Source organism: Rhinolophus hipposideros, assembly GCF_964194185.1.
Source record: "Rhinolophus hipposideros genome assembly, chromosome: 1".
Classification (NCBI taxonomy): Eukaryota; Metazoa; Chordata; class Mammalia; order Chiroptera; family Rhinolophidae; genus Rhinolophus; species Rhinolophus hipposideros.
This window is the reverse complement of record NC_138047.1, coordinates 22,298,938-22,316,787: the sequence shown is the minus strand read 5'-3', so window position 1 is coordinate 22,316,787 and position 17,850 is coordinate 22,298,938. Positions and strand designations below refer to the sequence as shown.

General features: G+C 41.2%; 1 protein-coding gene and 1 pseudogene across 2 annotated transcripts; both read right to left on the bottom strand.

Moving 5' to 3' along the window:
* Nucleotides 1–258: 258 nt before the first annotated feature.
* PHYH (phytanoyl-CoA 2-hydroxylase) lies at nt 259–17,135 on the bottom strand. The gene is made up of 9 exons (XM_081059360.1): nt 16,777–17,135; nt 13,613–13,671; nt 12,324–12,434; nt 11,538–11,706; nt 8,768–8,849; nt 7,681–7,862; nt 4,451–4,600; nt 2,482–2,616; nt 259–585 (listed from the first exon to the last, which is right to left on the bottom strand). The coding sequence occupies exons 1-9, from the start codon at nt 16,846–16,848 to the stop codon at nt 532–534; spliced, it is 1,014 nt and encodes a 337-aa protein (XP_080915486.1). The 5' UTR covers nt 16,849–17,135; the 3' UTR covers nt 259–531.
* Nucleotides 6,064–7,135, bottom strand: LOC308502107 (quinone oxidoreductase-like protein 1; annotated as a pseudogene). Its single transcript has one exon. The product of its transcript is annotated as a quinone oxidoreductase-like protein 1 (transcript).
* Nucleotides 17,136–17,850: the final 715 nt, after the last annotated feature.

Genomic DNA, 17,850 nt, shown 5'->3' with positions numbered 1-17,850 from the left:
GTCATGGAAGGAATCCTGTCTGAGAGCATTTGTATCTACCCTTATTTTTAGTCCACGGGCCCTTCTTACGCCCCTCAGTAAATGTTCCTGCATCATTCATTGTTCTAGATTTGAACAGAAGACTCTCATGACATGAAAGCAGTAGGCGGTGTGTTGTTTTCCAGGAGAAGGATGCAAAACTCAACACCCTGAGTTTCAAAGCATTTATTTCTGCTAGGGCAAAGAACTAAATGAATGAAAGAAACAGATTTAACAGGCTTCAATCATACAACAGTCCTCTTTATTTAGTTGTAACCCTAAGTCAATTTTCCTTAAAACAGTAATAGTTCACTCTTACTATTTTTACACTCATTAAAGCAACACGGCTGCATTGCAAAATTACCCACATGCAATTAAGTATCTGATAACACGCATTTTGATTTTTGTTAAGAATCAATGGAAAAGATTACATCATATCATTAGGAAAATATTTTCCTTAGCCATCGTGTTTCATTTTGGTTTTCTTTAGAAGAGTTTTAGCAAAGGGCTGTCTCACAGGTTGATTCTTTGTCCTTTCACAAGTCGTGCTCGAAATTGCCAAATATCCTGGAAATAATGCCAAACAGAATGAGTTTATAGAACACTTGAATTTGTCTCTTTACCGTAACAGAAAGTAAATTTCTAACATCTACAAATGGCTAAAAAAAAAAAAAAAAAAAAATCTAAGTCATACATTTAGAAAATAAACCATATTTTGAGACTGATTAATTTTCTCGCCAACATCTAATATGTTAAATAATCTAAGACACAGAGTCCCCAGACTGTCAGCCTGTTTTAGTTGGTACTCTTGTTGATTATACTGTATGTATTGTAACTGGCTGAGTTACAATTGCTTGGCCACATGCAATAGAAACAGCTCACTGTCCATCTTCCTGCCGTCCTTTAGGTCATTTCCTTGACCCATTGTGAGTGATCGCCTCCTGATTAGATCATAATCATGAAAATGGTATCATTGAGTTACTGGTTATTTTTTTCTTCTTTGCTGTTAATAAAATAATTTAGATTCTCTAATTTCCTATTTCTTGTTTATTTTTGAGCAACCAGCAAGGTATGCTAGGAAGAATGATTTTGGAATTGGACCTGACTCTGAAGTCTAGTTGTGTCATCTTAACCTAACTTAGGCCAACCTTGGACAATTCATTTTCTCATTAAGAGCATGGTGCTATAATCTCTGCTCCATTGGGTTTTGGTGAAGAAAATAAGAAAAGGGCTATGAAAGTTCTTTTGTACCTTATAAAGAACTGTAGAGCAGAACGTTGTATTGTTATTCTAAGTAAAGCTTATAAACTATAACTTAAGAGAGTAACTAAAATTAATACAGGGGGTAATTCATTTAGTACAACATTGACAAACCTCAAACGTATATACGAGTTTTGTTTCTGCCTTAAAATTCAGGGTATGGAGTGGAAGCCCCAATTAAACAACTGTGTTGCCTTTGTAAGGCTTTTTAAGTACTGGACAAAGGAAGGACTAGGCTTTCTAGGATCTGCAAATGTGAAATCTGAGCATTTTCAGATATGGGGTGCATTCATAGATTCCTAGATTCTAAATGGAGATACGGGGGAAGGGTGAAATAAGATTCTTGAGCTGGGAAGGTATTCAGAAATAACTCCCAAGGGACTGCCATTGGTGTGCAATGCTCTTTAAAGTACTGGAAGACCCAGCGTTCTCATTACACTCAGTCTATGTGGGGGTCGGGTCACCCCATAGGAAATGCATGCATTTATGATTACCTAATGCAAATTTTTTAAAAAAACCACAAAAACAGGATCAGCTTCCTGGTTCAGAGGCTAAAATGTACATAGTCTACAAAGAAAATACGTTTTTTGCCTTGACTGATAATTTTTCTGTTGATCCTCATCAGCATTGAATGTCCACTAGGTAAAAATAAATTTACAAGTGATGTATGAATTAGGAAAGCATATGAAATATTGTCTCACGCCCCTTATTGATAAGCATCCGTGATCTTTAATCTCTGCAACAAGCAAGCTGTACCTCTCATAGCCTGTGAGGCACTCCGGGTGCAGAGTGACAAACACACACAAAAACATACTTGAGAATTGCTTTCTAGGAGTCTTACTGGATTTCCAAATGATTCAGTACTCAATTATGTACAAATAAAGGAGGCCTGTGATTGATATTCTAAACCTTTAACTTTCCTTGTGTGTGTTCAGAAGGTACCCTTTTATCCTTCATTTCCTCTCCTCTGTTTTCTATTTTCTTTCCTTCCTGTCTGTCGTGGACCAGGGTATGCACACCCCAGGACAGCCCAAAGACATAAGGAGACAGCACAGGGGAACCAAGTATAAACTGAAACTCCACTGTCTTTCTTAGTGGGTCTCAGCCATGTGGAGCTCTCAACCCAAGCACTTTATGCTTTCAAATTACATCAAGTATGAGCAGCACTAAGCACCTGCAGAAGACAAAAACCGAAATCTTTACCTTCATGGAGACATCGCCTTTAATTCCATACAATCTGTCTGCTAACGACACAATTTCCTTCTCAATGTTTTCTTGACTGGTGCCCTTCACATCGATGTACTGGCAGTTGGCACCGGCAAAATGGCAGGAAATTGCCTGGGCAAAGTGAACCAATTAATATTAAGGAACAAATTCCATTAACACCAGCACCCAAGCAAGGAGTCTTCTTTGAGAAAGCCAGTTATTTCATTCAGCATTCGATTTCTAGATTGAAAGCTGCTCCATTGAGTCTTAAATCAGTCTCTTTGTGGCTCAGTCTCTCTTTTTATCCCCAGCTAAAGCCTACTTGAGAAATTACAAGATTTTTAACTAGCTGTGATATTTATTTGTAAGACGTATATATGGGGCAGGGAACATAATTACATAAATATGAGGTCTTTAACTTTTTAGCATTTCATTTTTCTAAAAAGTGGATATCCCCAAGTGCTGAAAAGAAAGTATTCCAGGGTTTTTCATCATCTTCTTAGTCACAGAAGTTAGTTACTGTCAAGTTTGTGATGGTTTGTTATTTCAATGGCCACAGATTATGGAGGGGGAAAAAAACCCACCTTGCAAAGGAAAGTAATACACACACCCCTCTCGACTCAAAAGGGCTTTTAAAGTCTGATAGCATTCACATACGATACCTATCTTATTTCCTTATGAAGGTGAGACAGAAGTAACTTGGCTTCCCTGTTCTTGAAAAAGTTACAAACACATCTGCTGCAAGGCCATAATTAAAACTCACCTTCTTTGTCACCAATTAGTTACCTTAAGGTGACCATACCTGTCAGAAGGACTTCCTGCTTTTCACAAAGCATCACATCTCTAGGCAGTGGAGTCACAAACTGCATTTCCCACGAGAGCCCCAGGGCCATGCGGAGCCACATTGGAGCTTGAGGCAAAAGGGAACCTGTGCTTTCCTTTATACATGTCTTTCTGTATTTTTAATGCTTAATGTTTTTCCAAACATCAAAGTAGTTGCACAGTTCTGAGGGTTGTGATAATAGAGAGTTTGATCTTGCCTGTATTTAAATTTTTGGCATTGTGCTCACCATGGATATTTTTTGCGTAATTTTAATTTTTAAAAATTCTAGTTTAAAAATATTAATTAACTTGATCGTTGACTTTTTTTAGTTGCCCCCACTAAATTTTGCCCCTGAGGAGAATGCCTTCTCAACACACCCCCATTCTGACCCTGGTGAGCCTGGTGGAAATATGAATGAAAGATGAAATCTGGCAACTAACCCTTGGCCTCAGGAAGACCAAACGGGTTAGTGTAACATGGACAGCTTCATTCAGCCTCACAGTAGGCCCCAAAATGGAGTATCAACAGTCATGTTATCATGGGGAAAATGTGAGTCCACAGCACTGTCAGATGTGCTGAATTTTAGAGAAATGAGAAACCTGGGAATTTATGAGAAATTTGTCAGTGTTTAATGTAAGCAATGACATCATTAAGTTTAAAATACTCCACGACTAACGTGAAAAACATGGCTGCCTGCTAACTCTGATTTCTGGGCAGCCAATTCAGACATAAATAACCTTTCTTTCAGATCAGTAATATTTTTCCCATTAGCAATGATATTTATAAACTTCCTCTTATGTGGTTACGATCAGCTATATACATTCCAGATTTTATTATTTTAGTATGCCAGTGATGGTTTTTGCCTTCAAAGCACAGGCTGTAGGCTACCAAGTAAGCCCGTGCTCTGAAGCAATTCCATGAGTGATCATCATTCACTATTAAGGGCTGGCATCCTGAGGTCACCTGGCTTCTTACTGATTGGAGCAAAAAAGCATAAGGTAGGCAAATACGCCTCCTGGTAAATACAGTGGACTAAATGCTAGTTTAGTTAAAAATCACAGATCTTTTAAATTTCAATATATCTTGACATTTTTGTTTCTAACCATTCGTCTTTGCAAAATGCAGTGCTGTTATGATGCATACCTTACGGAATCCTTGAGTTCTGTTCTGACCAGATCCATGGATGAGCAAAGGATGAAAGAAAACGGTGTCCCCCTTCTCCATCACGAGGTGCACTCGGGCGTTGTTTCTGTCATAGTCCTGGATTCCGTGGAACATGATGTTAACTCCTCCCTAGAACACATAAGAGAAGTCACGTCTGTAGTTGAGGACGCCAGTAATTACAAACTTTATCAATGGCTTATCACGAAAAGCAAAGGTTCGCTAAGTTCTTCCAAGGGAAAAAGATAAATAAATTAGATTCTTTAAAAAAAAAAGTAAATATACAAAAGCTCCTCAGATGTCTGGTTTTAGAAAGTCACATGTTGATATTAAAATCATGGGTTTTTTGGACCAAATTAAAAATTTGGAATTTCCACCTACCCTTTATTACTGACTTATAAATGAAGATCTAGGTCAGCTTTGCCTTTTTCGGTTAACGCAGGAGACCACCTTTCCAGCCTGAATCTGTAAACGTTCTTTCCCACTATGATATTGTCCTCACCTGGAACTTTGCACAAATCATTCTTCTATTACTCAGGAGTATTTCTGAGAAGCTATTCTCCCAAGCTAGGGGAGAGAAAATGATCAATTTTGTTGAGCTCAGAAACCACTCATGTCACATCCAGTGTAAAGAAAGAAGAAGAATACATTAAAACATTGTATTTGTTTATAACTATTTCCAAAGTTAGTTATTGCTTTAGGTAATGGTTATATCTGTATTACAAACTACAGTGAAAAGTGATTTAAAGTTTACAAGCCTTTATGGGGAAGGGACAGTTACTGTTTTAGGATGGAGACTGAGCGGCATCGCATTCCCCTTCCTAAAACTATCCCAAATTCCTTTTTGGAATGACTAATTCCCTATTGGACTGTGTTGGGACTATGATCCCGTGTGTTTCTCTCCTGACCAGGGTGGAAAGAGTATGTGACCCAAGCTAAGCCAATCTGACCTCTCACTGTGGCCACTTTAAATCTAAGAGGATGGAAGAGACCATACATAGGGTTCAACAGCCCACACCACGGACCCCACCCCCACTCTTCCCACTGAGCAATGACGCCCACTTTCCTGCCCAGAGCTAGCCAGCCCTCCATGGACTCAGCATGACCCCATGGCTCTCCAAAACACTCCCTTTTGCTTGCACCAAACCTTCCCTAAACCTCACCTTAACTGATGAATTTCACAATTTGAGATTTTATATCAGAATCCAGACTCAAATTCTTTTCACTTGGCACTAATCATCAGTGCATGGATTCTAAGCGAGACAGACATTCTTAAAGCCATCATTTTTACTTCCTGCAGAACCACATTCATTCTTCCTGCCTTAACAACAGGTGCTCTTCCCATTCTAACTGTTGTCACAGGGTTTCAAAACTTTATTGCCTTGTAACTAAAACACTAAGACTGATTATTCCCTTTGGATGTTACAGAATTGTCTTAGCTGTTTGTAATTTTTCAAATCCTTGAGATAACTCGGAACATCTTGTCAGATAGCAGGAAAACATGCTTAAAAATAGAACAACTTGCTTTTATCTTCCTTGACTTTTCCGAACAATTTTCAAGGAAACACTGGCCTCAAATACTGAGATGGATTCATCCAACTGAGGTCTGAGAAAAAACAAAACTGAAATTGAACAACTTGCTTTTTTTCTTCCTTGATTTTTTCTGAACAACTTCCGTGGAAACTTTCATCTCATATTGTGGGTTAATCCGACTGAGGCCTGAAAACACCAGTTGACAACTTCTCCATCACATCTTTTAAGATATTTTCCTTATTGTACATTTGACAAATTCCAAACTTTATCGTTAAGGAAAGCCACCATTGCTCCCTTAAGGAAAAGGTCGTGGCTGTTGGGAGGAGCCAACGGCAGGTGTTCTTCTGTTGTTACCTCACGGCCTCCGACACCAAGCGGTGTGATGATACCATGTTTATGTGGCAGGAGTTGTAATTTTACAGCTGGTTCATCATCTTTATGAATCTATCCCATATATCTTTACATCCCTGATCCTAATTTCCAGCATCTAGGACAGTATCTACTCCCAGGCCACCTGTTTCTTCTAAACAGCTTTCAGCATCATGGGCTTTCCCATCCCTCAGCTATAGAAAGCCTGAGTCTTTCAAGGGACTGCTTGTCCTCAATGCTGCATGCTGTTGCAGTCGCTGGCTCCTCTGTGGTGTGCTGCCTAAATAGCTGTTGTACCCACTGCTCGTGTTCCGTCCATTATCAGCACTGGTTTTCCTGAAGAGAGATGAGAAAGACAATGCAGAGCTGTATAGGCTCATACTCCGTCCTGAATGGTTCCAGCAGCTTCTGTGCGTGTAACTTTTTCTGGCTTGTGAATAGTGCTCATGTACTCTAACAACTTCACTCAGTCCAGGGTCTTCAGAATCCAGGGTTTAAATTCCGACTACTTCATCATCTCGTTGAAAGAATGATACCTTGCTTCCAACATCTAACACCATTCCAGTAATTTCTCTCCCAACAGGGAAGAAATTCTGCTCCCTCTTCATTTCTGCCAGAAGCTTTGTATTTATCTGGCTCAGAGCACAAGCTTTAACTTGAAGTTTCACAGAGTTATCCTCTGCAACAGGAAGATTTTCCCTTTCTTGAAATAGAAATGTGTAGCACTTCATGTGTAGCACTCTGTTGAAAATATAAGCCTGTCATAGTCACAATAAATCCTGTCTCCGAGTGGCCCTAACGGCCCCTCCTTCTTAAAGAACCAGTTTGATCTCATCGCTCATGGGCTCAAAAGCTTTTAATAGTCCTTCAGCATCACTAGCTGAATCGACAAACTGTGAAACAGCCACGCAGTGGAATCCTGCTCGGTCCTCCCCAGGGACTGTGCTGGTCTCTCCAGCTGGAAGGAGCCGCTCGCTCCCGCCCTCTTTACTCCCAGAGCCATCAGTCAGAGTGTAAGACTTGGCACATGCCTCTGGTCTCGCAGTGTTTATGTCTTACCTGTACAATTAGGCTTTATAACCTCGGGTCCTGTACAGCACCTACCAGAGTTCAAACCCTTGTTGAAAGTACACCAATGAGGATTTTATCTGACATCCTTGAATTTTCCTTAATCCTGATTTCCAAATGCTAGAACAGTGTTTTGCTATGAAAGGAAATGCCAACTCATTGGTGGAGCTCTTGATGTATACTGCTGTGAAATCAAAACAGTAAAAGATTCTGACCCAGACTCAGCGGCCAGGCAGGCCTACCTCCCACTGGGGATAGTCGTGTGGCTTCAGCGTGCCTTTGTGTGTGCCGGGGAGCACGACCAGGCAGCCGTTGTTGCGATCGATGTGCTCCATGGCCGTCCAAGCGCAAACGATGTTGTTGCTGGGCCTGAAGGGGAAGTAGTGCAGATCCTGATGCAGGGGGTGGCGGGACGTCTTCTTGCCTGAAAAGAAACCTGCTGTTAAAAGAAGCCCGAGCCTCAGAATTCTTCTCCTCTGCCCGCAAACCCAGAACAATGCCCTCCCTCCAAAAACCCAAACCAAACAAAGGAAACAGCACTCTAGAAAATCAGCCTCAAGACAGAAGCACCAAATGGGAACATCCAATGAACACAGTGGCCCCAGAGCCTGTCCTTTTCTCTGGGGTTCTGGTAGCCAGATACTTATACTGTTTTCTAGTACATGTGTCATCATCTCTGTTGTGCTTTATTCTTTTCTAACTCTGGTTAGGGCACAGAGCCTAGTATTCCAAAAAAAATTTGGTTAATTACATTGAAGAAAGTGGTCAAATCGGAGGTTCCCCTGATAACCTGCTAAGTGGCTAATACAAAATATTAACTAAGGTTTTATTCCTGGGGGGAAGTGAAAACTGCAGTCAGGTTAGGTATTGCGTTCGGTGATGTAAACTTAGCACGTGACTCCATTTGGGACCCGTTGTCTCTTTGTTTTTTTTTTTGTTGTTTTTTTTTTTACTGTTAAATGTCCTTTATTTGTTGGCATAGCTTTAAAAAGATTAGATATGTACATGTATATAGATATACAGATACATGTTTTTGATCATGAAGCTATGAATGAATAACAAGTTGTCATTGACTTCTGTTTCCATTGTTGAATAACTAGACCTTTGTGTTGCTGGAGCTTTCTTTGCTGAAATTTTATCTAATTATAGTATTCTTTTTTTTTTTTTTACATTTTTTTTTTATTTATTCCGTTGTCTCTTTTTAAACAATACACACATATCCATTTATGCAAGTTTAGCAGTTATACACATAGCTATAGTTATAACATCAACCTTAGGTATCTTAATTAAACTTTTTTTTCTTCTCGTTAACAAATAAGAGCTCTTTACCAGTATCTGGAGGTTTGTTTATCAGCATCGTGTGCATGGCCATAATATTGGGTCCAGTGAAGCACTGCACATATTTCAGAATCTAAGGGAAAAGGATAAAAAAGAAATTCATGGGAAATCAAATGCACCGGCAAGTGGCACAAAATACAACTGTCTATGAGAACCACGATGGCAATAGTTTAAAAAAACCAATTGGTATTTCATGACATGGCAAACAAAGCATGAAAAAGTCAGCACTTGGAAATCTATTACACCGAAAATTAAATGGGCTTTTTGGAGCCTGTTGGAAACCTAAGCACTTTCTCTACAAGACAGATAGAAGTTTCTGTGAGAGATCAGCTCGGAGGACAGGAACGCCCCTCTGTCATGGAAGCCTTGGATAGTTGCCCAGTGAGAAGCCAGCTTCCTCTTCCTTCATGAGACTTCAGAAGAAGAGACCATGAAAGGACCCAACCCATTTGGAGCTGTTATGCGTAGCCCAGAAGAAAGGAGAATGGCAACTAGGAGGACACTTTGCAACTAGTGCGGCCATTCACTCCACAGCTCTTTACTGAGGTCTGTGAACCAGGGAGACGGACGGGAATGGGAACACGACAGTGAACATGATAAGCAGATCCCTGCCACCACGGACTTTATAGTCCGGTGCAAAGAAGTATATTACCTAATGACATGGGCAATTATGGTTGAGACACACGCTAGGAAGAAGCTGCAAAGAGAGCATGTGACAGGAGGGCCGAGTTAGTCACGGGCTCTGGCAGCTGGGGTGCTGCCTCCAGCACCGAACCCTTCTGGGGAGGGGTGAAGAGCAGAAAAGACTTAACATTGAATGCCTACTACCTGCCAGGGACTTTATACATCAGCCCCACCATAGTTAAGCCTCACCGCAATCCCTGAAGATAAGTTGCCCAAGTGGGCAGAACCAGTTACATGAAACAGCTGATATTCACACTCCAAGTCTGTCTGACTCCAAAAACAGAAGCACATTTTACTGCTTTCTCACTCTTGGATCTCTTGTGTATAAGGAACATTGGCAATTTGCGTATGAAACACCTGAAACATTACAAAAATCCTCAGGCCTCATACTTATTTTTTATAAAGCCTGTCTTTTTTCTTTTTTCTTTTTTTTTTCGTTTTCACTTAGGCCAGTATTTTCTAAATCTCAGTCATTCAAGAGCCATCCTCCACATTTCTGCCACACATTGCAGAATTTCCCAATATAGTTAGCTAGTGATTTCCTTAAATTAACTCACTTTATTTTACTTAGTTTTATCCTGATTCTTGAAATCATGGGTTAAATGTGCTGGTTATTTTTTCCTATTACACATTAAAATAGATAACTATTAAAATAATGCATACCTCCTAAAAATCATTGCATGTACCACCGGATACATGGTTCATCCTTTACAGATGTAGAAAAATCTGAAAATCCTGATAATGCTTCATTTACCCCAGGTTGTCTCTAATCTCAAGCTTTTCATCCTGCATCCACAACTTCCATGTCCATAACAGGACTTGAGGTCGGGATGAATGGATGGTCCAGAGGGGCCATTTCCCATCCGGTCCCCAACACAAGGGGCTGGACAGCGTAGGTGGCTACTTGTACAGCCTTTCTTCATGAGTCACATTCTCTAACAGCACTTGGGGTTATAATTTCTAATAAGTACTATATGTGATATCTCCTTTAAATCCATTCTAAGTAAATGGTTCATGAACTGTGGTGCATATATGCAATGGAATACTGTGCCGTCGTTTTAAAAGTATGAAGTAGAGGCACAGATACTGGTGGAAACATGTTGAAGATCTGTAAGTGGGAAAAACAAGTGACAACCAGTATGTTCCCACGTTACACACAAGGTGGGGGCATACAAATACACTTGCATGTACATGAAATCATTGTAGATGAATACACAAAAGAGATGAGCAGTGAGTGGGGCTGGGGGTTGGAGACCTTACTTTTCATCTTATGCCCCTCTGGACTGCTTAGATATTTTCATAAATATGAATTACTCTTAAAGAATACAACCTAGATTTTCTTTTTAAGTTTTTTTTTTCTTTTTTGACTTTCATTTATTTTAAGTGTGTTTTTCCAGGATTCATCAGCTCCTAGTCAAGCAGTTGTTTCAATCTAGTTTTGGAGGGAGCAGCTCAGTGGCCCATGTGGGGATCGAGCCGGCAACCTTGTTGTTAAGAGCACCACGCTCTAACCAACTGAGCTAACCAGCTGCCCAAAACTAGTTTAAATGTAAGAACAAACTCACAGTTCTGCCTACCAGGTTCATAAAACAAAAGGGAAAACATAAATAGATTTGCGGTGAATAGCCTCAGCATTCTCACCCTTTGACACGCCTGTACCCAGTGTGAGAAAGCCTCTTTAACACAGGATTCCTGCTCTTCCCAACCAAAGATAATAAATTAGCAAAAGCTAGATTGTGGTTTCTCCATCTGACAGCTACTGACATTTGGAGCTGGATAGTTCTTTGTTTTGGGGGAAGGGGGCTATTCTGTACAGTACAGAATCCCTGGATCCCTGGGCCCCATTGCAGCATCCCCAGCCCTCCACCCATTAGCCAGTAGCACACCATTCCTCCTTGGTCCATGGGTGACAACCAAGCATGTCTCCAGACACTGCAAATGCCACCTCTCATTGAGAACCACTGCTCTAGGGCCACAGCAGAAAGACACCGGTAAAGTAAAAAGAGCATATTTCTGAGGCAAGCATGCAGACGGGCTATTAGCTTAAAGAGAAAGAAAATGCAGGAAGGCCTTGAACCTCAGGGAGAGTGCAGTATCTGAAGAGTTCTTCATCTTCTTGGAAATCCTGGACCTTGGTAATCACTTTTTCACTTGGATTATGTTCTGATTTTGCAATGGTCACATCTCTCATTAACTGTAATCCAGGTGGTTTCACCTCCTTTCTGCAGATCCTTTCAAACTCATTCCTAGGAAATTAAATTGGCAAATAATGTCATTACTACTGGCTCCAAGGTCTGGTTCTGGGAAAGATTCTGGGGTGCTCTCTGTGCTAAGTTGGCCTCCAGCCCTAGGTTGAATAGTTGTGGGGAAGGAGGAGAACATGGCCCACTCAGAAGTCCTTGCCTCTGAACTCTGAGGTTGCGTTCACTACCAGAATTTAAATATTCCTTAGCTCAGCAGACCACTAGGGAAATATATGTGATTTAGTTACATCTGAAGAATAAGAGCAAACACTTCCACAGCACTTACCATGTGCCAAACCCTGTTCAAAGTCTTCTCTCAATATTTTACCTTATTTAGCCCTAACAACAACTCTAGGACATAAGTACTAATATTATCCCCATTTAACAGATGTGGAAACAAAGGCCTGGAAAGGTTAAATAAATTTCCCCAGGACACACAGCGTTAAGTGGTGGGGCTAAGATTAAAGCCAGCAGGTCTGGCTCTAGAGCTCATGTTCCTAACCACTTCCTAAGGAACCAAATCACTGAACAATGTATGAATGTGCACAAGCTAATCTTGCTGTATTCCCATCACATACATGTAACATATTTCTGTAAAATAATGAATAGTGTTACTGTACCGAAAGCGTTCAATATTAGCATCAGACACCAAATTTCTAATGACAAGAAACCCATTTTCTTCATAAAATCTTCTCTGTTCTAGGCTTAGAACATTATTGTCCTGAGTATACCTAAAGGAGAAAAAAAAAAATCTCAAATAAGTCCAATTAAAAAATCACAACTTAACAATATGTATCAAGAACCCAAGAAATGTTCATACTCATTCACCTATCATTTTTCTTTCAAAGACTTTAAGGAACTCTGAAAATTTTTTTAAAGCTTTAAATCCAAAGCATTAATTAATGTGACCAAGAAATGGAAGGATGATTATGTCACCTCCACTCAGGCATTAAAATGAAGAGCATAATAGCATGGACAGTGTTTATTATAATAAAATATGTTTGTGATTTATAAAACTAAGACATTATTTATAAAAAACAATATGCAAAGAAAAGCAACAAAAAACATTTTAATAGTGATTTCATTTATGTAATGGAATTATGGATGATTTTTAAAAATTCCTTCTATTTCTCTGATTCTAAAATTTGTTCTGTAATGAATACGTATAGTTTTTCAGATGGGAAACAAATTCAATATATTTTATATTTTTAATTATCTAGTTCATACATTCTCCAAATAAATAAAAGTAACAAAATCAAAATAAGTGGATAGCATACACACAGACTCAAATCACCCAGTCCATTCCTCTAGTTTGAATTGTGGTTGGATGAGAATATTCCATGGAGATCAAATGTCTTCCCCTTCAAAGGTAATTTAAGATAAACAAAAGATGCTAGCTGATAAAGCAATACCTTGTTCCCCTGAAAATGAGACCTCAGCTGGACACTCAGCTCTAATGCGTCTTTTGGAGCAAAAATTAATAAAAGACCTAGTATAATATAGTATAGTATAGTATAATATAATACCGAGTCTTATATTAATTTTTACTCCAAAAGACTAATTAGAGCTGAGTGTCTGGCTAGGTCTTATTTTCGGGGAAACAAGGTATGACCATAGGACAGGCAAATTTAAATGAGATATAGCATGCCTGAATTTTTAAAAACCAGATTACACCCTTTCTGATATATTTTCTCCTTTCTGAATTTTATACATAGAAATAGAAAATTATAGTCAGGATCTTCAAAATATTTCCACAATTGTTCTAAATAGAACAAGTCCTGGAAATGGAGGCTTTGCATAATGAGCTCTTACCAGGCACCATGATAAATAGTGTTTCATACCCTAGTTACCAACTAGAAAAACCTTTATACACATTGTTTGGTTAAAAATTAAAATTAGATCTACTTACTGGAATTGTTGAGGATGGAAACTGGCAGGAGAAATAGCCCCTGAAGTTAAGTGAGCTACCTAGGATGTGAATTAAGGTAAATAAAGTAAAATTCAGGAGTCAACCTTTTCTAGAAACAACAGTTTGCCCTGGATTGGCTCTCACAAGGGAGGACAGGTGCTAAGTAGACATCAAGCAACCTGGTTACACACTTAACCTCTGACAGTTACGCACTGCTGTTTACATCACCCCATTTCATTTGCACAGATGTCTGAGGAGGTGGCTGGAAACCCAAGAGCTTTGTTATCCATCCTGCCGCTCAGAACTGTAAATCTAGGCTTGGAGAGCCCTGTAGGTCACCAAGCAGAAACTGGCTGACCTTTGTAGTTTCTGTCTGGTTTTCTACATGACTATTCCTTCCACTAAACTGCTGAGCACATACAAGTGGAAAGTTTCAATTCTGGAAGTAAGGAGAAATGGTTTGGCTGGCCATTTAAAGAAACATCTGTAAAATAAACAACTCTTAAAATCCACACAGTCGAGTATAATTTTAAGTATCTTAAAGAACTAGTAATTCTTTCTAGTTTTCTTTTTCCTCCAGTAACCACAGGTTGTTTACTTAGCATCTATTGTTTCTTTTTGTGCTTTTCATTTTTTTCATTGTATCTTTTAACTTTAAGAGTTACTTTCAGAATGTCACTTTTTGTAAACATGTTATTTTTAAGTGAGCTTTGGATAACTGGGAGCAATGTAATACTCAAACAGAAAGGCAGGCCAGGAGTCAGAATCACTGGCTACTGCCTGTTTTCCTTGTGGCAAAGAAGTTAATGACCTCTGTCAACTATTAGAAAGCTGTGGTTGCCAGGACATTTCAGACATCAGCATTCCAGTTCAAAGTTATTTTCGCCTCTCCCTTTATGTGTTCTTTTTTTTTTTTGCCATTGTTGTTTTTGCAGAATTTTTTTAACGATGTGGAAATGTTTACTACATCAATTTAATAAGCATTTACTATGTTTACTGTATAAAGTTAGTACCTATTTACTATACAAAGTTAGTAAACATGAAAAAATGGATGCAAATACATATACATACAGTCTGATCCTGGTGACATAATTATGTAAATGCATAGAAAAGAAACACACCAGAAAGTTTACAGTGATCTAAGAGTAGTGGAATTATGGGTTATACTTATCCTTTATGCTTATCTGCATTTAAAAACCACATTATGCTTTATACTTCAAAAATTATTCTTTATTCCAGAATCTACATCTCTTTAGAGCCCCGTTTAGGCTGAGAAGAAACGGCTACATTTCCAGGAGTCTATTGAAGCGTAAACCACCCATTCACTGAAAATCTAGGGAGACCTGTCCAACACCAGAGCCACTGGCCACATCTACTTAAAATAAACACTTCAGTCCCTCAGCTGCACTAGTCATATTTCAAGTGCTCGATAGCCACATGTGGCTGCTCTATTGGATGGTGTGTCTAGAAGAGGCCCACCATGGCAGAAGGCTGTATTGGGCAGTGCTGTGTAGTACACCATAGATCTTACTTGGGTGATCAGAAGAATTGAAATTTCTTTAAATCATTTATCTACATTTTTATGTTTTAATTAAGCATTTTCAAGAGGAGTGGTTATCTAAATAATCATATACATGGATACATAAAAACGGACCACAGTGACTTAATTTTAGTTGTTAGTTGCTCTGCTACTTAGAGCATTTGAGCACGTTTTAATTTTCCTCTTGTTAAAATGTGCAGTGTTTTCAGTGTAATATTTGACTAGAGTATGATTTCTGCCATGATGTTTTAATAGCCTAAGCATCTGCTGTAACAGTATTTTAGAAGATGTATGGAATTTAAGAAATAACTTGTATTACTACTAATTGTATAACCCGTATTCTCTGTGCAATGGAATACGACTATCACAAAGTGGTTTGGGAAAAAAATATAGGAAATACAGATGAAAACACTGAGCTCTGACCTCAACACTATTTATAAGAAGAACCGGCCAGATGGGAATATCAAATTTTAAACGTAGTAAGAGACTGTACCGGGAACCTTCTTTGTAGTTCCAATTATAGCTATTCCCCATAAATTAGTGGTTCTCTCAGTTGAGCATGTATCACAAACAAGCGGTCCCATCCCCTGGTATTTTGATTTCTTAGGTTGAGTTGAGATTGAAAATCTGCATTTCTGACAAGCTCCCACGTGATGATGAGTTGCTGGTCCCGAGACCACACTTTGACAACCTTAGTTAAATGAACCCGGTCCAGAGATTTAACCTCTCGTAGCCTCAGTTTCTGTTTTCTCGCATGTGAAATGAGATGACTTAATCACTTGGGTTCCCTTCATCAGCCCATGGACGGGATTTTAAACGGTAGTTCTGCTTGGAACATAGCTGCTTGGAACTGACCCGGGAGAGCAATGTGAAAGTAAAAGAAACAGCTAGCGTGACCATTTCATGAGGGACTTCAGGATCCTAACCAGAGCAGCACAGAGGCTAATCCGGTCGCTTTAGGAACAGTCCCAAGCAGTTTTGTAGGGAGCTCCCAAAAGTGCACCCTGGAAGAGAGCACTTCATGTGAGCGGCCAGAACAAACCTGTAAGCAGTGTGATGTGCCCTATGCTGTAGTGACCTCTGTCTGGACTCCACGCCAGCGGCGCACACATTCCCTCCCCGATTAACTCGTGATGCCGAATCAGGAGGCGGACCAAGGGCACCGACAGGGGGCGGTGTGAGCTCACGGGGGCCGCAGCCTCGGGCCCCTCGGGGAGAGCGGAGCTGAGGGCGCGGGCGCCCCGCAGAGGCCCGGCCGGGCGCCCCCTCAGGCCCCGCCGCCCGCTCCGCAGCCTGGGCTCCTCCGAACCGCTCTGCGCTCCTGCTCAACGGGCGACTGCGCTGCGACATTTCTGGGTGTCCGGCGGCCGCGGAAGTCACGCGCGGCCTAGTGCAGGAAATGACCAGGCCGCTGAGCGCAGGCGCCCTTGGTGACAAGCAGGGAAACCGAGGCCCACGAGGGCCCGACGCTCCTCCGCACCCCTCCGCCCCCGGCCTCGGCCAGGACCGCAACCATCACCGGGACCTGGGCGCCGAGCAAGGGGAAGAACCGGCGCGGCGACGGTGCGGTCGCCCTGGAGGCCACCCCGCTCCCCGCCCGAGCCCAGCGCAGCGCAAAGGATACGACGGTCGCGGCCGACGGGCGGAGGTGGCCCAGCACGACTCTCAGGCGGGAGGCGGCGCCGTCGGCGTCCATGGTGGCGGCGGGCGGCGGGAGACCGGGCGCCGGGACCGCCGCCACCACTTAAGTCGGGGGTGGCCCCGCCTCCCGGCGGCGGTAGGACGGCGGGGGGGGGCCGGGGCGGGGCGCGGAGACGCCCCTCGGCCTGCGGGGCGCGGCCCGCGCTGTTCTGACGTCGGCGTTTGGAGGGCTCGGTCACTGGGGTAAAGGTCGGCCCAGGGGCAACGGGCCCTACGTGGCTTCACACTCCTCACTGCGTGGCTTCGGGTGTTTCATTCCACGCCGTTCCTTCCACGCCGCTGCTGAAAGAACAGAAATTTAAATGTTCAGCCCTAGAAGTGACGTGCTGTTCAAAAGAGGCATTTAATTTCGTGGGAGTCCAGTCCAAAATATTAGAAACTGGGTACTCATTTTTTTTTCAGCGTATGAGATAAATGACTCCCTGAAATGTCTGATCCACCCAGCCTAGTATACTTTCACATTTCCTAAAGAACTAGACATCTTTTGTTTTCAATACAATTTGATGATTTTGCGGTTAACAGATACATACCAGTGAAACCACTACCATCAAGGTCATAAACATCCATGTGAGAGGAAGAAGTTTCCTCTCACACGCTTTATCATTATTTTTGTATGTGTTCATGGTAAAAATACATAAGATCGACTCTCTTAGCAAAATTTAAGTGTGCAATGCAACATTGTTAGCCGTAAGCCTTAGGCTGTATTGCACGTCTCCAGAACTATTTATATTGCGTAAGTGAAACTTTGTACTCTTGGACCCAAAGCATCCATTTCGTTCTCCCCACCCGCCCCTGGCAACCACCACTCTGCTCTCTACTTCAATGAGTTTGACTCTTCGATTCCACATGTAACTGGAATCATGTAGTCTGTCCTTCTGTGACTAGTTCATCTCAGCATAAAGACCTCAAGTTCACCGCAGCATAAAGACCTCAAGTTCACCGACGTTGTTGCAAGTGCAGGATTTCCTTCTTTATTGCAGTTGAATAATATTCCGTT